This window comes from Anticarsia gemmatalis, chromosome 25 (genome assembly GCF_050436995.1).
Source record: "Anticarsia gemmatalis isolate Benzon Research Colony breed Stoneville strain chromosome 25, ilAntGemm2 primary, whole genome shotgun sequence".
NCBI lineage: Eukaryota > Metazoa > Arthropoda > Insecta > Lepidoptera > Erebidae > Anticarsia > Anticarsia gemmatalis.
Window position 1 is genome coordinate 4,853,830 of NC_134769.1, and position 19,849 is coordinate 4,873,678.

At 34.2% G+C, this 19,849-nt stretch overlaps 7 protein-coding genes across 9 annotated transcripts in view; 3 read left to right on the plus strand and 4 right to left on the minus strand.

Annotated features, from left to right (window-relative positions):
- Window positions 1–266: 266 nt before the first annotated feature.
- LOC142983849 (facilitated trehalose transporter Tret1-like) lies at window positions 267–2,808 on the plus strand. The gene is made up of 3 exons (XM_076130992.1): window positions 267–414; window positions 981–1,113; window positions 1,592–2,808. Exons 1-3 carry the CDS (start codon window positions 367–369, stop codon window positions 2,806–2,808), a joined length of 1,398 nt encoding a protein of 465 aa, XP_075987107.1. The 5' UTR covers window positions 267–366.
- A 111-nt stretch (window positions 2,809–2,919) lies between these two features.
- Window positions 2,920–3,522, minus strand: LOC142983850 (protein lethal(2)essential for life-like). Its single transcript, XM_076130994.1, has one exon. The coding sequence runs from the start codon at window positions 3,418–3,420 to the stop codon at window positions 2,920–2,922; it is 501 nt and encodes a 166-aa protein (XP_075987109.1). The 5' UTR covers window positions 3,421–3,522.
- Window positions 3,523–5,285: 1,763 nt separating this feature from the next.
- LOC142984003 (protein lethal(2)essential for life-like) lies at window positions 5,286–5,771 on the minus strand. The gene has a single exon (XM_076131266.1). The coding sequence runs from the start codon at window positions 5,769–5,771 to the stop codon at window positions 5,286–5,288; it is 486 nt and encodes a 161-aa protein (XP_075987381.1).
- Window positions 5,772–6,207: 436 nt separating this feature from the next.
- On the plus strand, window positions 6,208–6,672 carry LOC142984004 (heat shock protein 26-like). Its single transcript, XM_076131267.1, has one exon. The coding sequence runs from the start codon at window positions 6,208–6,210 to the stop codon at window positions 6,670–6,672; it is 465 nt and encodes a 154-aa protein (XP_075987382.1).
- Window positions 6,673–7,679: 1,007 nt separating this feature from the next.
- LOC142983885 (protein lethal(2)essential for life-like) lies at window positions 7,680–8,503 on the minus strand. Its single transcript, XM_076131062.1, has one exon. The coding sequence runs from the start codon at window positions 8,388–8,390 to the stop codon at window positions 7,827–7,829; it is 564 nt and encodes a 187-aa protein (XP_075987177.1). The 5' UTR covers window positions 8,391–8,503; the 3' UTR covers window positions 7,680–7,826.
- A 3,963-nt stretch (window positions 8,504–12,466) lies between these two features.
- LOC142983916 (protein lethal(2)essential for life-like) lies at window positions 12,467–13,279 on the plus strand. Its single transcript, XM_076131117.1, has one exon. The coding sequence runs from the start codon at window positions 12,596–12,598 to the stop codon at window positions 13,145–13,147; it is 552 nt and encodes a 183-aa protein (XP_075987232.1). The 5' UTR covers window positions 12,467–12,595; the 3' UTR covers window positions 13,148–13,279.
- Window positions 13,280–14,259: 980 nt separating this feature from the next.
- LOC142983926 (uncharacterized) overlaps window positions 14,260–19,849 on the minus strand; it is a 241,187-nt gene continuing 235,597 nt past the window's right edge. For all 3 annotated transcript variants that reach the window (XM_076131135.1, XM_076131136.1, XM_076131134.1), the window contains one exon: window positions 14,260–19,743. In XM_076131135.1, coding sequence (XP_075987250.1) covers window positions 18,982–19,743 — 762 coding nt within the window. In that variant the 3' untranslated portion in view covers window positions 14,260–18,981. The remainder of the gene's footprint in view (window positions 19,744–19,849) is intronic.

Genomic DNA, 19,849 nt, shown 5'->3' on the forward strand with positions numbered 1-19,849 from the left:
GGGGAATCTTTGCACGCGGATGAAGTTGCGGGCAGAAGTTGTCCTGATAGAAATTAAAAATAGACAATGATTTCATTTGATAATCGGACAAGGGCCATAAAAAATCTATTTATAAATATACATAATAATAATAATTAAATAAGAAACACTAAAGTTGTATAACTTGTTCTGCGGCGAGAATACATAATATTCTTATTTAAATTCACAGATAAAGGCGTAAGAATACCTTTGTTTAAAATTTGTCTTACAATTGGCAATAGTGCGAAGCAAGTATGTGTAAAACACAGTATATATTATGTTTCTGTTCATAAAGGTTTAAATATTTGGTGAATAAGCTAGTTATTTAAGCTAGTGTTTGTGTCAGAAATGGTTTGGATATCATTTTTAAAAGAGAATTGTTACTTGCAGAGACAGGTATGTAATTTTTTGTAATAAGTAATATATATATGTGATACTTTCGCAATGTTTTTTCGTATTTTCTGCATTTATTATTTTTCGTAAATCCAGGTTTTTTCTACGAATAAGGCATTATAACGTGTTATTCTATACTGAATAGATATATCATAACCTCAATGAAAACGTACGTAGTATTTTATTGCTAAAATTTAAAGCAGTCCGAAGCACCTTTGTGATTAAAAGTCAATAAAAATACGAAAGGATTATTACTTAGATATGTTTTTATTTCAATTGTTGTTTAATACATGGTAAGGTTACCTACTTCAGGTTGCTTTTACACATAAGTATACAAACTTCAGTTACTTCATAGCAATATTTTTTTTGTTCTTAGCCTTAGGTATATAGAAACAGTTTTTGGTCTAAGAAAGTATTTAGTGGTATTTTGGTTAAGTTTCGCCGTGCTTCAAATGTTGTTTCTGGTTATTTAATTAACTTGTTCAATCAGTCAGTTCAGTGTCAAAGACCTGTTGGGGGCTCGAATATCTTTGACGTTAGATGGCCATTAACTATAAAATAAATTGCAGATTCTATCGACATTAGCATCATGTCTGCTCACGACTTGCGGCGGCATGACCATGGGGATATCAGCTGTGATGATACCCCAAATAAAACAAGATGGCGCCTTCCCGAATGATGCGAGCACTGAGTCTTGGATCGGTAAGTCAAATTATCCTCTGTTCGTATTATTATCTACTGACTGACTAACATGATTGATAGTGATATCGAAGAGTTTCTTTGATTAAAATAATGTATAATATTATAGACTGGTTTCTCTAATACATGAGGTCTAGTACCTACAGAAGACGTGAGTTATGGTCCGTTTGCAGAAATGATGTTTTTAAAGACTTGCATCCTTTCCTGGAGCTTCTAATATGCAAACCAAATGCATATTAGAAGCACCTTTAAAATCTCTCTCTGCATTTATATTTCAAAGGACTTAGCTTTATCTATTTCTCCAAACACATGTCTTCTTGGTCCAAACAGATGTCTTTTTAGTCCAAACACATGTCTTAGACTGACCATAGAATCATTTTATTTTGTCTTTTAGGGTAAATATAGATACACAACGCAGAACCACGTGTGTATACGATTTTGTAGGTATTGTTTTTCGAATTATGTTCACTTTTTTTTCCAGCGTCAATATCAATGGTACCAATGATGGTTGGCTGCTTGATCATCGGCCCTATTCTGGAGGCAACGGGGAGAAAAGTTGCTCACGTTATGTTCATCATACCTCACATTATTGGTTGGCTGCTCATGGCTTTCGCAACCAATGTTCCCATGATGCTGACAGGCAGGTTCATCACGGGAATACTCCTAGGAGCTTGTAGACCCATCAGCTTAGTCTATATCGGAGAAATAACAGACCCTAAGTACAGATCAGTGACTTTATTCTTCTCATCAGTCGCTGCACATCTCGGAGTCCTTTCCGTTCACGCCATTGGCAGCTATTTTCACTGGAGAACGGCTGTCTTCGCCTGCATCATACCTACTGTTGCCACCTTCTTCATTTTACTCTTTATAAAAGAAAGTCCCTTATGGTTGATTTCTAAAGGAAGAATAGACGAAGGTATCGTATCTTTTAGATGGTATCGTGGTACTGGAGAAGATGCGGAAAAAGAACTGGCACTAGTGTTAAAAAGAAGTGATGAAAAATCTCCTAAAGTATCTATAAAAGATTGGTTTGGTTTGATATTTGATAGATCGTTAGCAAAACCATTCGTGCTTGTTATATTTTTGATGGCTGCTCTTCAATTCAATGGCACGAATATTCTGAACTTTTATGCAATAGATATATTTAGGAAGATATTTTCTGACGAAGTAGATGCTGTAACTTTGATGCTTGTCAGTGATGCCATAAGAATAATTCTATCCATTTGTATGTGTGCAACTGCATCTAAAATGCCTCGGAGAAAATCACTTCTATCATTTTCTTTAATCGTATTATTGTCACTTGTTTCTATAGTCTTATTCATTTACGATATAACTCCTTTCAATTCGATATATTTATCAGTATCTTGCATTGTAATCTATATTATATCTGCAAATGCTATTTGGACATTAAGTTGGTCGATAGTTCCGGAAATATTTCCTAATAATTTGAGAGGATTTGGTACTGGCTTAGCATCGACTATCGCAGCTACAAATTTATTTGTAATAGTTAAATGTACTCCTGGGATTCTAACGACATATGGTGAAGGAGTATTATATAGTATATTTGCTGTAACTACTTTAATATGTACCGTTGTGTTATATTTTATCGTACCAGAGACCAATGGTAAGACATTACAAGCTATCGAAGATAGCTTTGCAAACAAAAATATTGTAAATACCACCCACACAAGACTATAAATATTCAAGTACAGGCGTAGAGTACACATTGAAACTATTTATAATTTTAAATTGTTTATTGAAAAATAAAACCAGTCTTTTAATTTTTTTGTCTGAACATTTAAAAATACCTCATTTGCTTTCGTCCACAGCAACTTGCCTCACAGGTCCAGTGTGTGTTATGGGCACAGGTCTTTCTCCCTTCACCTCACTAGCTTTCCTTGGAGCCACAACTGTAAGAACACCATCAGAAGATAATTTGGACTCCACAGCATCAGGATTACTGTCTTCTGGCAACTTGAACCTTCTCACAAACTGTCTGGAGATAAATCCATGCTCGTCTTGCTTTTCTTCGTGTTTGCCATCAACAACAATGAATCCATCAGAGATTTTAACAGTGATTTCATCTGGAGCGAAGTGCTGGACGTCTACATTGATCTGCCATTTGTCTTTATCAGCCTTGATTGTGGATGACGCGTCCTTTGGCCACCAGGGTTTGAGGCGAGGAACGATGGGACTGATAGGTGCTGCCATCAAATCGTCAGGAGTTATTGTCAGGCCGAAGTTTTGGTCTAGAAGTCTTCGCGGCCATCTTGCCTGGTCGTAGTCGAAGAAATAAGGTAGCAGAGACATTTCGAAGACTGTTTGTCTGTTCTCTATAGTGGTTTCTTTTCAAGTGTGTGAGGATTTTGTACGCGTTCCCTTTATATATGCCCGTGAGTCACTCCTGGCAACAGTTTCAGTTTGTATTTAGAGCAAATGAACGAGAAAGTTCCCGTTGCATCGAAGGTGACGTAGACTCTTGCGTTGGTATCACAATAAATAAATGCTTCAGTTTGTATAATTTATGACTGTTGATTACGTATGATGAGTAACGTCGTGTTTTTTAAAGATGTTTTGTTACGATAGTTTGTTATGTTTCAAGCTTCATATTAGGCATTTAAATAATTAGATTAGTTTTGGACGATACTTTTTCAATGTTGTCGAATTTGTTATACATTAGTAATTAGAAATTTACGTACCTTATTGTTTTATTATTACCTAATACGTGCTGGGTGTTACGTGTAGATAATTTGCGTAAATAAACTGAAACAACAATTTGTTTTACGTGTCTTCTTTTTTGGTTTACTATTATAGGTTTTATTACTATAGCGTGACCGTGAGTTTCTTGCTAGCTCTTCTCACAAGGCTCTACCCACTTTCCGAGCTAGTGGTAGATTTAGTAATTGTAACGACTATCATAAGTGTCAATATTTGACGTAAATGAATAAATGATTTGATTTTGATTTTGATAGCAATTTGCTAGATTAATCCTTAATCATTGCTTCTTATGGAATCTTAGGTTAAATTTACGGCAGATGAATTAAAATTACTACTTTTGAAACTGTCTCCTCCTCTTAATAAGTACAAATATAATATATTTTAAAGTAGATACTGCCCGGTGTCAGTTAGCAAAAGTGCCGATTTTAGTTTAGTTTCAACCTTGCAAGCACAGATCTAAATATGTTTAATTGAAAGGTGACTGACTGTCATAGTGATCTATCAACGCACAGACCAAACCACTGGATGGATGGGGCTGAAATTTAGCATGCAGGTAGATGCTATGACGTAGGCATCCGCTAAGAAAGGATTTTGATGAACTCTACTCCAAGGGGATAATATAGGGAATAAAACTTTGTATGGAAATTCTGTCCTAAGTCACATACCACGCGGACGAAGTACCGGGCAAAAGCTTGTACATAAAAACACAATTACTAAGTCGTAATGACGTCTAAATATAGAGTATATTTATCGTAAACGCCTACGAGAAACGACTCGCGGATTTATTTTAGTCGAAGTTGCGTCAGGTTTATTTTAGGATCTGTAAGATCGGAGATCGTGGTGTCAAAGATCACTGTACTGTTAATTAATCTGTCACCAGTTTGGTTCCTGATTGAAGAAGACAGAATATTTCCTATGAAGACTTTCAGATATTATGTTTTGGAAATGTAGGTAATCACACGTGTTTGTTAGCAGCTGTAGGTTTAGTTGTCTAAATGTCTCATAGTAATAAGGTAATAAGTCAATGATTTACGGTCATAAATAAGTACAGTAGGTAATATAGATTTTGTGATGATATTTCTGTTCATTTAACTAACTTGATTCCACTCTGTAATTAACTGCAAATTAAGTAGAAGATATAAACAATCCTTTGAAGTAATACAGACATTATTTATAATACGGATCCTATATTCCTGCTATTCGAAAAGAATATCATTTGAAGATTATAATAGTTACACCGCTAACTGGGTTTTGAAGTCCGATAGGCAGTTGCTTCATGAATAATATGTATCCGGTGAGATTCAAAATAGTTGAAAGAAAGGCTAGGCTAAATTGTATACCATTTCCTTTATTCGTTTCAAAGATAACAACCCAATAATAATAATTTTTTATTGCACGCAGTAATATAAAACAAAAAAAACATACAAAATCACCAAATCACGCCTTACATCAAACGTTCATTTCTTTTTTATGGGAATAACTTTAGGATACTTCCTACAAGGGTTATTGGTTAGGGAACTCTTCTTAACCTTGCCCTCACTCTTTCTTCCCTCAGGAATAATGGGTATGATCACAATATTAGCCAATTCTGGTGTTACATGAGACCTGGGAGCCACCACAGTCAAGATCCCTTCAGGAGAAAGACTGGACCTCATTTCCTTGATCTTACAACCATCTGGGAGGCGAAATTTCTTCACAAATTGTTTGACAGTATACCCTTCAGCCGTTTCTCTTTCTTTCTTCCCTTCTATTACTACATATTGAGGGTGCGCTTTGACTGTTATCTCGTCTTGGTTATAAGTACTAAGGTCTAAAGTTATCTGAAACCTTTCTCGGCCTATTTTCACTGTAGGTTTAAAAGACCTTGTATGTCTGATAAATATGGTTTCAGGGTATTTCTGAAGTCGTAATAATGGGTTTAATAATGTGAGTCTATTGAGCATTTTATTTTGATTTGTTGTGACAGGATTGTGACGTTGACAGTTGATTTTACATAGATAAACGAGTGATTTTTTAAATATTTCTGTTTTTTTTTATAAATCTGAGTTTTGAACTATTCATCCGACATGCAAAAAGGCAAGAAAATCGTGTGATATGTTATAATACTTGTTCAATAGCCTCGTTAAATACTCATGAACGAGTCTTATTTGGTTATACAGAATAACTATTAAAACCAAATGTCGTGATGAAATTCAGATAAAAGTTAGTGTGATCTATACTTAAGTTATAATCTACGCTCTTGACCCGTCAAAATCATGGTCCTGTCATTTCAATCATTAATCGAAGAAACCGACCTAAATTTTATGTAAAGTATACAATATTCTTCAAACCCATACTACAGGGATATTCAAACAACAGTAAAATCATGTCCAAACAAAAATGCTTTGCCGATCCCGTTTCATACTAAGCCCACTTCTAAAGATCCAGCCGCTACCTTCAACCGCGATCAGACACGCTCGATCCAGCAAACCTTACATCAAAATACGTAAAGACAAGTTCCAGGTCACTTTAAACCTTCGCCATTATAAAAAAGAAGAAATATCAGTGAAAGCGGATCCAGATTACGTCGTGATAGAAGGTAAACAAGAAAGGAATACGAAAGATGGGCATATAGAAAGAAGATTTGTAAGGAAATTTACTTTGCCTGATGGTTGTCGTATTAAAGAAATGACCTCGCATATGTCTCCTGAGGGAGTGCTGACGGTGACTGCTCCAAGGTCTTATACCTCGCCGGATGTTAGCAGTTCGCTTATAATTCCTATTGATAGTGGTAAAGCTAGTGAGGGGAAGGATTCGAAGGAACAGCCTGCTTCGGCTCCGGATAAACCGAAGTGGATGTCATGAGTTTCTGAAGTGATGTTGATATTGTATTAAAGTGAATTGTTTGTATGAGAATAGTTTTTTTTGTTAAAACAATTAGAAAGTCGCCGCATTCCCGTTTGAGTCAGCCTGTGATCACGGCGAATGCAACCTTCGCCGAAACGTTAGGCATTTTAAGGTAAAATGCGTGTTCACGTTAATTCCTGTATTCTATAATACATTAAATCCCGGAGACCCGGAGTCACAGACCCCACTGAGACCACCCGACAGCATGTCGGCAGCCAACGTACACAAACGCTCAGTTGACCAACTAGTCCGCTGAAAAGTTGCCGACATAAGTTGGCGGGCGCCATTGACGTTATTGCGCTTGAATTTAACATAGGTACGCTTTTGTTGAGTTTTGTAGGTTTGGGAGAAGCTATATAGCTTCTAACTTCTATAATAGCTACCTACTAATTTTTCCGTGTAAACCGGGGCGGCCATTGTACAAGGATAAAGTAAAAAATTACCAATAGCGCGCTCCTGCATAACAGTCTATACTTATTTCGATGTGAATGTTTGTAACTGTTATTGCCCCGACAAATACGAGTACGAGAGGGCGATATTGTCCCCTTTGGGAACTTATATGCATTATTTTGAGTATTCAGGCAAAGTGTAATGGCCTTACCTGTAGCAAGTATACTATAAATTGTAGCATGAAGTAAACTCATATATTTAATTCTAGTGCCTAGTTATTTAGTAACTGCAATTGTGTAGTCAGAGTATTATTGAGATGTGGCACGGTAAAGTAATTAAGTGACTGTACTAGTATGTTCATAGTATTATTTACTTATCAAGTATGTATGACTTACTTCAATCATTCTAGTTTCAATAATTATATTTTATGAGTTCCCAGTCGATTTTTTGATAAATATTAAGTGTCATGTGTGAGTAGCTAGTGTTCTATAGTATATTTGTGAAGGTTCAACACTTAAGTGTTAGTGTGTTCATATATTTTGTAATGAAGGTATTAGGAATAAAAAGACAACACGTTTTAAAATATAAAAGAAATAATTTATTTCGAACTTAAAAACTAAAATCACTTCAAACACAATCACAAATCAGTCTCGTAGCATACTGGGGAATACACTTACATACATAGGTATAATACTTTAGGAAAGGGTTAAAAAACTACTGAATTACTTCTTCTCTCCATTTGGTTCGCTTTGGTCTTTGATCTCCTTGCGCACGGGTCCTGTCTGCGTGATGGGCACGGGTCTCTCGCCCTTGATGGCGTCGGGCACCTTCCTGGGCGCCGTGATGGAGAGCACGCCGTCGGACGACAGGCGCGACTCCACGCTCTCGGGCGCCGCGCCCTCGGGCAGCGCGTAGCGGCGCACGAACTGCCGGCTGATGTACCCGTGCTCGTCCTTCTTCTCCTCGTGCTTACCCTCGACCACGACGTAGCCGTCCACCGTCTTAACAGAGATCTCCTCCGGCGAGAAGTGCTGGACGTCGAGGTTTACTTGGAACTTATCTTTGTCGGTCTTGATGCTTGAGCCCACGTCCCGCGCAGCCGCTGCCATCTGTCGCCATGGTCTGATGTAGTCTTCAGAGAACATGGGAGTCGCCACAGCGGTGAGCAGGTCATCTGGAGTGAGCGCCAAACCGAAGTCCTGGTCGAGAAGGCGGCTGGGCCAGTGGTTGTGGTGATGGTAACGACGAGGATATTCGTATCCGAGAACGAATGGTAGCAGAGACATTTTTACTTTTTTTTTTCTTCGAAGGTAACCGAGAATGAGATCGCAGGTAGTTTCGCTTGGTAAGCTTGTTATCGCTTTGAGCGCTTGTGTTCAATTGACATACCGGTGTCGAAACGCGCCGGTATTTATACACACAATGAGCAGCGCCATCTGGTGTCGAGTAGCGAGTTCTAGAAAGTACGAGAAATGTCTGCGCGCGCTGCTCGCGGGTACAACACATACGTAGCTTTGACTCACACATTGACGTAATATTGTGTATGTACAATGGCGGCCATGATGACGCTCGGCCGTCTGGTCGCGAATTTTCGTGAAGTTCGATGCCACGAGAATGCGCGATGTTGTTTATAAACAAACTCTGTAAGGAAATTCTTTCGCGAAATTATCGCATTGCGTATGTAATGATGAATTAATATTTTAGAATGATTATTCAAAATGTAGGTAGGAATGAAATTATTGTGTAAGGTAGGTAAGTAGGTAATAATGTTGGATGATTAAGAAAACCTATTTTAGGTTTAATTTAACTCAAGTTACGGGTAGGTAGGTAGGTACTACAACTAAGTATCACAGCTCTAAATCATATTATAAGTGAACAGTAAAAATAATGTTCGTAGGTATATTTTAAGTACCTAGTTGGTAAGTGTATAAATCTTATTTAATTACAGCATTAAAATAGTAAGTAGGTAAGACCTACCTATTTTCTTAGGAATAAATGGAAAAAAAATATCTTAATTTATTTAAACTATGACTGGCTTTAATATCAAAATCTAAATTCACTCATCATTCATAAGAAAAAAAATACATTATTTATCTTAAAACAAGTTATTTACTCTTTAACTGTGTAACTCTGGTATTTAATTAACACTTATAATAACATTGATAAGAAGAAATATTAGCCAACACCCAACAGTCACCATTAAATTATAAAAAAAAACTTTGTACCTACATAATTCTTCATATTTTAATCTTTTATTCATGTAATTTACTATAAATAGCTTCCATATCAATGGTCAATGAGATCAATCTATTTGCACCTATTGACTATAATACAACCGCACCCAATGATCTAGATTTATGTATATTGTATCTAGGTATTAGGTATGCTATATAGTATGTAGGTACCATAACCACACCCAATCTAGGTCACATACGTCAATAGAATAATCTCATAAAGTGCTCAGACCTAGGTTTACATGTAGGGTACCTAGTAAGGTTAGTGACGTCAATGAAAGAAAGAATAGATCTATATAGTAAATAAGCAGTAAAGATTCTCGAGAGTATTATTTGTTATAGGTAAAAGCATGTTCATGAAAAATTTGTGTTACAAATTCTGTTTTAGTAGCAATAATATTTGTGGAAAGCAAAATGATGATTCATTGTGACTTAAAGAAAGTCTTAAGACTTTTGAACTGCCTTGAAATGTGGTCTTACTAGAATATTTCTTTAATAATACATTATTAATCAGCAATAATGTTAATTGGATCGATGTTTCTTTAATATTATTTAGGTATAATTGTTTTTTTTTCTTTACTTACATACCAAGTTAGGTAGGTACCCACTTAATCAGAATAAATGCTACAAAAAGGTAGAGATCGTGGTTCTAGGACTTTCTAAGATATTCTTTCTTTCATTTCCGATGTTTGGGGGCTTTAAGGAATTTAATTTGATCCTTTATTGGTCTTTAGCATCCTAGGATCCAAGGTAGTAATAGATAGATTGAATTTATAGCGGATAGATAATTAAGTAACCGCTAAAAGTACCGAACCGATTCAAAAAATATTTTATTAATAGAATATAAATTTACATCATTCATTTTATGTCAGGAAAAATATTATTAAGTATCATTCAATATTACGAAAAATAATTGTCAGCTCTGTAAGTTTACACTACGCAAAACACAGACGGTATACCTAACCTAGACAATAATATAGTATGTAGGTCCAGGCAGACGTAAGGGTGGCGGGTGGTAGTGGTAGTATTGATCGCTGAACATTCTCGACAAAGTTCACGCAGACCGTTGAAATCAGACAATTTCTAGAACATAAGGGAGCATTGTTCGATGTACAATCAACCTGGGTATACCAACACAACTGATAAAGGTTTATTTTAGTTTTGCAAACTTTTACCAATTGTGTTTCATATGAAAAAATAATCGCAACTAGTTCAAATTCCCACTGTCAATGTTATCCAAATGATTCAAAGTTACCCAAATTGACCTTAGTGTTTATATTTAGTACTTTATAGAAATAAATATTGTTGCAATGTACTAGATAATTGAATTATTGTTTCATCTCGCTCTTTCTAGACTTCGAATATTGATGTTTGTTTTGTTATCGTGTATTTTTTGTGATTAGGTTTTTGATGGCTGGTTTATCTTTTCTCGATAAATGCTATTAAGCTAATCGGCTGTGCGATTGATGTTCACTGGCATTTTTATCTAAAAGGATTTTTGGTACTCATTTGTAGACTGGATGATTATTTTTATGAGTAACGATTAAAAGTTAATCTAATTTCTATTTTTTTAAGTCATAAACATAATAGCATGTTTGTTGGAAGCCAGCTTAAGTGTCAAGAATGCGTTCTAGATTTTCCTACGTCTAAATGTAACTGAGAAATACATGGGTAGGTCTTTTTTTCATTAAACAGCTGTAACTACACAGCTCAGCTGTATAGCACTTAGTTCAATAATTATGGAAATTATAAGATATGAGATCGACAGATGTTCAAAAATTAAAATACCTTTATGCCAAGTTATGAGTAAATCGTTTTTTAAAGTCCACCCACAAAATTAGAAAATTAAATTAACAAAAAAAAAACTATTATTGTTCCTACCTATGGCAGATTCTCAAAGTGAGATTGAATACGAACTTATTCCATATTCAACGATAATAATAATTTTATAAGTGTACCTACCGGTGCCTGTTCAAATTATGCAAATATGATTAAAAACCAATTGCAATGTTTTATTTCGTAGTGATATAGCTAAGAAAACATATTTGACTTTATCGTTTATTTCAAATAACAATAGATAAATGTTATCATAATTTTTCCAGTGCTATTTAAATAATAACAAATTTAATTAAAGCACATTCCCAATTTAAATAACAATATCAATAGTAAAAAAAACGGGTTCACAAAAGCCAAACAGCTGTTCCATTCAAAATCATTCCGGTATTTTTTTTTTCAACAGCTGCGTTCTTAACTCAAATTTAAAATTGCAACGTCCTTGAACGTGACATTCGAGAACATCGTAGAACTGCATAGAGCGCGTAGAACGAGAGCGACGATGTAATATTTCTCGAGGATTCCACCCGGTCACTGACCCATTTTACGTCGATAAACAGGGGCGCTCAACATTCGGGTTGCTTTCATTGATGTCCTTGTTGATATTTTGAGATTGAAATTGTTTCAATTTGTGTTTGTATGTTTAAACTTTAATGTGAATCGATTACAAAAGTCGAATGTGAAATAGGAGATTTTTATAAATACTGTTTTAAATGCATATACGAAAATAATAATTTAAAAAAAAATTCGTTAAATTACTTTATAAACGTTCCTTATTTACGTTATAAACGTTTCGTAAACAAGGAATATACCTAATTATATTTTGAAATCAATCAATTATTAACATATTTCTCAGAAAGTTAATATTATATTAACGACAAATTACAGTTTCACTTTATAATAATCATTTCCACATAAGGTAGATTTATAATGATTTAAGATTTGGTTGGGTTGCTACAAAAATCAAAATAGAACAGAGGTTTGAAGTAATAGGTTATATAAACACCTAGTTAGTACATTATTGTTTAAACAGAGTTAGTCAATATAACCATTAATTCCCCTTGACTGACTAATTAAAATGAATTTAAGCTTCAGTATTTTAAAGAAGAAAGTTATTTTAAGTTATTTTTTAATAACTACCAACTTAATACTTACTACCATTAAGTGTTATATCATACACGTTATCAATGCGACCCAAAGGTTCAACTCCCCTGTTGCGAACAGCTGACTAATATTACGCTTCTAGTACTTTCTACGCGATACGAGATGGCGCTGTACACAAAGTATAAAAGGCGACCGAGGCGCGGCATCGGCAATCAGTTGAACTAAACAAGCGAAGCTCGAAGCAACAAGCGATCTTCAACCGCTCTCAAAGCGACTACAAGCGATTTATTTTGGAGGAAAAACATCAAGAAAGAAACAAAATGTCTCTGCTGCCATATTTCTTGGACGATTTTGGTTTCCGTCGCCCTCGCCACATCTTCGACCAGCATTTTGGCTTGGGGTTGACTCCGGACGACCTGCTTTCCGTTGCCGTAGCACCTATTCCGTCGAGGGAGTACTACCGCCCATGGAGACACCTCGCGGCCGCTGCTAAGGATCTGGGTTCAAGCATCAAGGCAGACAAGGATAAGTTCCAGGTGAACCTCGACGTCCAGCACTTCTCGCCGGAGGAGATCTCAGTTAAGACGGTAGACGGTTACATCGTGGTTGAGGGCAAGCACGAGGAGAAGAAGGACGAGCACGGGTACATCAGCCGGCAGTTCGTGCGCCGCTACGCGCTGCCCGAGGGCGCTGCGCCCGAGAGCGTGGAGTCGCGCCTGTCGTCCGACGGCGTGCTCTCCATCACGGCGCCCAGGAAGGTGCCCGACGCCATCAAGGGCGAGAGACCCGTGCCCATCACGCAGACGGGACCCGTGCGCAAGGAGATCAAAGACCAGAGCGAAGGTACCGACGACAAGAAGGACAAGAAGTAAATATTATTATCCAAAGGTGCATTTCTATGTTTTGTGCTTGTAAATTCTGTAAATTTTAATTAATCTGGCTACGCCATTTCGAGACTGATTTTATGTTTAAGTATTAATAAACTTTAAAGTTTTTAATTTTAATGTTGGTTTTATTTATTAACCTGGTGTAGGTAGCATGCGATAGGAACAAACTACACATCGCAACATAATACAACACTACATATAATACAAATTTATCTCAGCACACTTTTAATACTACAATGAATGATCTTTAAGTTTTACTGTTCAACATTTTGCTTACTTTAACAAAAGTAACATATTATAAGTTTTACACATAGACCACTCCTAACTATCGATTATTTAATAGGAATACAAGAACGACCAGCAAATAAATCTCAGACAAATTTAATATTAATATGGGTAATATCAAAATGATAATTAAATAATTAATAAAATTATCATTACAGTCTACTTATGTAACATACAGAAAATGTTAAGATTTTTAGTTGTGTTGTGTCATTAATTTCATTTGACCAAAGTTAAAATATAAAATGTTGATACATAGGCTACATTGTAGCTTATGCCATCTATGGATGAGTAGATTTCAGTGCAAACATTGATAATTTTTGTGATGTTTGTACTTGACGAAACGAAATCATCTCTCAAGTAACAATAATTAAAATGAATTATACGCCGTATTTCATGGCTGGTTGCTAAGTATTTAAAAAAATATATAAACTGAGGAAAAAAGTTTAGTTCTAATTGCTACTAGCGTCATCTAGTATTACAGCGGGTAGGCTAACTATATTAGTGTGCGCATATAAAAAATAGATGTCGCTAAGATCGATTGGAAATGTTCGTGGAATTTATGATAGACGATATTAATTTCAGTAAAATTAAAGAAAATTAGTGCATAGCTCAAAAAGATGACACAGGATGTCTATAGATTATAAAAAATGCAGTTAATACTGTAAAATAGTTGGTTTGAGACCTCTGGTCTCTGCCTTAATGCCTACTATTGCCTACCCCTATGTGACGGCGTGATTAAATGCACCTAAGATTAGATATTTACCAGGAGTCAACGCTAAGGATGAATTAAAAATAAAAAGCCCAAATTTGTATGAATTCTCTTTATTTAGCTACAACAAAATGACATAAGACCCATCACGTCTGCGGACGATGACAAATAATACAATAATACGACGTAATGTATGTAATAGTGTATAAAACAATGTTAATCTTTTAGAAGCTCCGTTACGCATATCACTACAGTGCTGTGTATTCACAATTTTTATTTATTTAATTTTAATCCTTCAATATCGGTTTGGAAAACACATTTCAACAAAAAAATATCCAGACAACAACAAAAATATATATAAAAGACTGTAGATTTCGATAAATTTATATCAATTATAAATATCAAATTTGATAGTCAATAAATAATATAATATTAGAGTGCTATGTAGGTATTGACAGATGAATATAAAATTTTGTAAACCACTATCAATTGTTATATTAACTCGTATAAACATCTATAAAGATACATAGCTACAAATAAACATATACAAGGAATGAACACCTATCCTATTTTATAGTTAGGACGGAAATATATTTTTATTCAAAAGTTTCTATGCAATGGGGAACAAAATAAAGAGTTTTAAGATTCCCAAACCGATATTAAATGTGTCTACGATCATTAATATTGCTATACATCAAGACTACATGATAGTCAATGACATTATTCTAACACACATTTTAGAAGCGACTTAAATAAACTTCATACTGTAAAACAATTAACAAACAAACAGCACATTTATTTATCAATAATAAACAATTATTACACTTATTTATAATAATGATAATTGTGAAAAATTAAACATTCTTAAAATTTTGTGTCGTATTTTTTTGTAGAATTACAACTTTATAAGTATGAGTGCAGATAGTAAACAATTTCATTTAAAAATTATATATACTTTCCAGTGTAATATTACTATGTATTTTCTATATCTTATTTACATGGAAGGCATGAGGCGTGCACTAACGATATTACAAGTCCGGGATAAAAGGACGTAATAAGAAAACATCCAGATTTCTAATCTAAACCAAGTTAACATTTTCAAAAATGTACAATAATATAATAAAAAAAAAACAAGAACGATATTTCATCACATCTACAACAGAATTCAACATTCAATTTTAGAAATATTTTCATCTAATTCTTCTTGTAAATTTATTTTATAATATAACTACGTTTTCTTCTCTAAATTCTAAGCTACATAAAGATGTACGCCATTTGCTTTGCAATATCTAATGCTAGAAATACAATAGGTATAAAATTGAGCTTTGTTGATATGTATCGATACATTAATTTCGCAAAGTTTCCATTTTGATATGTATTCTTTTCATTTTGGATCATAATGTAAGGTATTAAACCCATACAATAAAATTATGGTAACACTGAGTTACAACACATTTTAAACGAGTAACATTTTTCAATTGAAAACAATTTTATAATATACTATATTTTTACAACTTTTATATGATCCAATTATAATAATAAATATACAACAGATACTTTAATATTTTGTTTCTCGACAAAATATCAAACATATATTCACTGATAGTCGAGAAAACTGTAAATATCTGTACAATTTAAATAATATCGAAGCGTGATTGTGCAATTAAGCATTCGGACCATAAATATTGATTAAATTTTAAACTTAAAAAAGCTATGGACCGAGTATTATTGCTTTTTCAGTGAAATAAGGCTATTATGGAAGGATTTACACATTAACAGATGTGTTTTAACATATATCGTGATAGTCAGTGATAGTCACTTTATAAGTTTATATTTTTTTCTGATAGTTATAATATATTTCATTAATTTAGTGTCTCTATATGATTTCAACATTTAAAGCGTTGATTTTATTCGGAATATATCCTGTTTTACAGATTTAAATACTACTGATGATTGTCAAAAAATATTTTTAATAGTGATTTAAGTTTCAAGAACTATATTTTCTGATTTAATTTTTACAGATATTTTAGGTGGTAGTTTTCATTTTAAATAGTTTTGAAATATTATTACAATAGTGTGTAGGTTATTTTATAGTTTACTTTACCTTAATTTGAAACTAATAACTGAAAATTTCGTTGTTACTTTCAAGTAACAAATAGCGATATTGTTTTAGATGTTAATTTTATTCTAAATAGTCAACAGACTGACATTTATTATAATAATGATATGTATTCAACAGACTTTCGCGTCCAGAGGAATTTTGAATCCAACAAGCATGCTTTTGACCGGCGAAACCTGGATACAATATGGTAGTAATATTTTTTCGAAGATTCATCATCAATCACTTAAAATATTTATCAAATTTATTCAAGAGATTTGTGCAACTTGATTTGAAACATTCTTACCAAATGCAGACTGATACATTTTAGAAAAACGATAATTCCTACCGATGAAATGTCTACTACAATTTGTTGTTAAGACGTTCAAACTAATTTTTTTCATTTAATGAACACTAAAAGCGTCCAATTCTCAACTCCAATAACGACAATATACACAGAACAATGTATTTTAATTTCAAACAATTTAGTTGAGAAAGAAATCTCAAATTTATTCAAAGAACATATCATACTTTCTGTGTAATATATCTCATCCATGATTATATGATTGATTATGCTATTCCATACCCCTCCCCCTCGTTTGGGAGGAGACCCTTGCCCCGCAGTGGGACAGTAATAAAAAAAATCATTTTACCCAGGTTTCGCCGCAAAAATATAGGTAATAAAATAACAAGAAATCTTTGTACATCAAGTATCTAACAGTCAAACAGCTTGTCTAAAGTCTATACAATTAAACACAAGATCTATGTCTACTTCAAATTAAAGCTTCATTCTTTACCATTTTACATTACAATACATTTACTATGAAGTGTAATGTATCGGGAATACATTTAACTAACGTGTCCTCTAACGTAATTACATAGATTTATTTTGGGTAAAATTTTGCAACTTTAAAAATACGACTATATCGCCATTAAGGCCCTTCGTGCACAAGGCTACTCAAATCTTCGATATTGAGTCATTTTAGTTTTGTATGAAGGGCTATAGAATTAATCTTTTCCTATGCTGACGTCGGGCGGTGGCAATCGTCGGTCAAACGTACTTATATAATATTTCTCTTTTCTCTCTCTAGTCGTGTCGGTTTAGCTGTCCCACCAGACTATGAGAGTAAAGGAACAGAGAGTGTACCTGTGTATTGTGCACACACCTGGCCACTATAAACAAAGTCCTGCACAGTTGGCTGGTTTTAATGAAACTGGCCGCCGTAGCCGAAATCGGCCAGGACGACATTATTATGATATTTAAAAGTGCTATGAAACACTGCACAGCGAAGCTGACTTTCCTATGGCGGTGCCCTGACCGATACAGCATAGCAAGAAGGAGAGCCTTACATTGTCAGTATCAAACTATTTATTAGCTGTGACTGAACCGCATTCATAAAGCGCCTAGGATTACGCAAACCATCTTTCAGAGCGATGAGCTTAGAACAAGTGGTTTTTACATAGAGACTCTATAGCGACATTTCGGTTACACCCGCGGTATAGTAACTATATTAAGTCAGCTATTGGAGAAAATATTTGAAAGAAATTTTGATAATGGTTGGTGAATATAATTAACACCGACTATGGTGCAAACATCTCTATAAATATGTAGGTATAAATAGAAAATATATTTATTTAGTAGAAATAGATATTATCTTCTGTATATTGATATATGAAAGGGTGTATTTAGATTTTGTATAAAAAGGGTAATAGTGAAGATTTTAAACAATATTTGATATAGACAAGTGGGATTTATATCAAGTAAATATTCATTGATATGTGTATATATAGGAAGATATATTTTTAAATATTTATAATACAATTTACATTAGTAAATATGCATTTCAGGTTCCTGTAACCTTTTCATTGAATCAAACCCTGATTTCTCACAAGTATAGTAACAAGAAGGTTTTATTGTATGAGCATACAATCCATTTCATTTAGGTCAGCATATATTTACTGAAGAGGCTCATTTTAATCAAGAATTCGTACATTTTATCGCCAAAACTTTGTGGTTTATACTTAATACAGCGATAGCAGCCTGTAATATACTGGTTTCAACATTTTATACCCAAAGCAAGATTTCCGAAGGGCTACTAAGACTTTCTCAGTAAGAAAATCAAACTGTTAAAGTATATGGATTGAAAACGAGATAGAGATTGAAATCCTCGAAATATTAAAATTAACAGATTTAGTTGCAAAATTTCACCCAAACTTTGTATTTGCTAAAGTGCATTCACATTGATGGATATAATTAACTACTTACAGTCATCTAACAGAAAGGCGATATACAAACTACTTCAGAGACTAATCTATTTTAGGGAAACAAAGGTCTTTTGGTTTTTAATGCCGCAGACATTTTAGTACAAGAAAATAAGTTTAGAAAAGTAGAAAATAAACTGATTGATACTAAAAAATCGAAAGATAATGATGTTTTTTCAATATCAGATATACCGAAACATCAATAGAGCTTCCAATAATGATAATAGCAATAATAAAAGCTCAGAAAATAGTCAAGTTAATGTAGTATTGAGTATTGAGATAGTCAAATGTCTGCCGCACAAAACCATCTACACTACCGGAGTAAAACAAAGGACTAACAGTGTAAAAGGCGTAATACACTTATTTACAAAACCCAGCCTTTAAGATCGACCTACAAAGCACCAGTTCTAAGTCGAAAATAAAACGAAATACAACTATGATATGTTTAGTTATTCATCTCAGTCTTCATGCTACGTCTAGAGTCAGTCCTAAGCTAATGGATTTTACAATCCCATAAGAAGAGGACGCGATATTTCCAAAAATGAAATCACCAAAAAGCTTCATCGAATCATAATAGTTACATCCAATTTCGTAATACACATCTCTAGAAAAATATTTAAGTATAATTGCATTAGCAACAAGTTCATTAAAATTATTAAATATTGTAATACTCACAGCTTTTATGATATGTATCATTTCCTTATATTTATATACATCTATGTTACTTAACGCTAAATATTTTGTGATATGTTTCATTTGTGCGTTACCTAAAGCGAGTGCATCGTGCCAATTCTCAATGTAATTTACAACAACTACATTACAATTATCAATAAATTCATCGTAACATTTCAAAATAGGTATAAAATTGATATTTTTTATAAAATATCTCTCGAAAGGAACGATGTCTAACATGATAGGGGTAGTGAACCCTTTACTTAGCTTAGTTTTGAATAAATTCGACAAAGAATTGACGAAACCCTCGAAGAAAAACATGGTGATGAGGTTGTCAAGAGAGAAGTTGAAGTGATAGAGTAAGGTGATGATGGTGATGATGATGTAGAACAGTTTGATTGGCCTGTGGGAGGTGATGGCCGAGCTCGGAGGGGTGGGGTAGACGACGTCTACTTCAGCGATCTTGAAGATAGATAGAAGCAGGTGTGAGGAGATATCTTCGTGTTGAGAGTTAATGCGGCCTTTTACCACTTTGAGAACGTCGATGCATTCCTCCTGAAAACAGCAAAAAGAAAAATGGTGACTTCGCACGAAGAAAGAGCAGTTTTCTCACAAGCCTCAAGATGTTTGCTACCAAGATGTCCAGAATACTTTACCTCTA

Bases quoted from the DNA above. Each gene is read 5' to 3' on its own strand.
- LOC142983849 (XM_076130992.1), top strand. From the start codon at position 367: ATGGTTTGGATATCATTTTTAAAAGAGAATTGTTACTTGCAGAGACAG. The intron at 415-980 runs GTATGTAATTTT...AATAAATTGCAG, and splicing joins ATTGTTACTTGCAGAGACAG to ATTCTATCGACATTAGCATC. The intron at 1,114-1,591 runs GTAAGTCAAATT...TTTTTTTTCCAG, and splicing joins GAGCACTGAGTCTTGGATCG to CGTCAATATCAATGGTACCA.
- LOC142983850 (XM_076130994.1), bottom strand. From the start codon at position 3,420: ATGTCTCTGCTACCTTATTTCTTCGACTACGACCAGGCAAGATGGCCG.
- LOC142984003 (XM_076131266.1), bottom strand. From the start codon at position 5,771: ATGCTCAATAGACTCACATTATTAAACCCATTATTACGACTTCAGAAA.
- LOC142984004 (XM_076131267.1), top strand. From the start codon at position 6,208: ATGCTTTGCCGATCCCGTTTCATACTAAGCCCACTTCTAAAGATCCAG.
- LOC142983885 (XM_076131062.1), bottom strand. From the start codon at position 8,390: ATGTCTCTGCTACCATTCGTTCTCGGATACGAATATCCTCGTCGTTAC.
- LOC142983916 (XM_076131117.1), top strand. From the start codon at position 12,596: ATGTCTCTGCTGCCATATTTCTTGGACGATTTTGGTTTCCGTCGCCCT.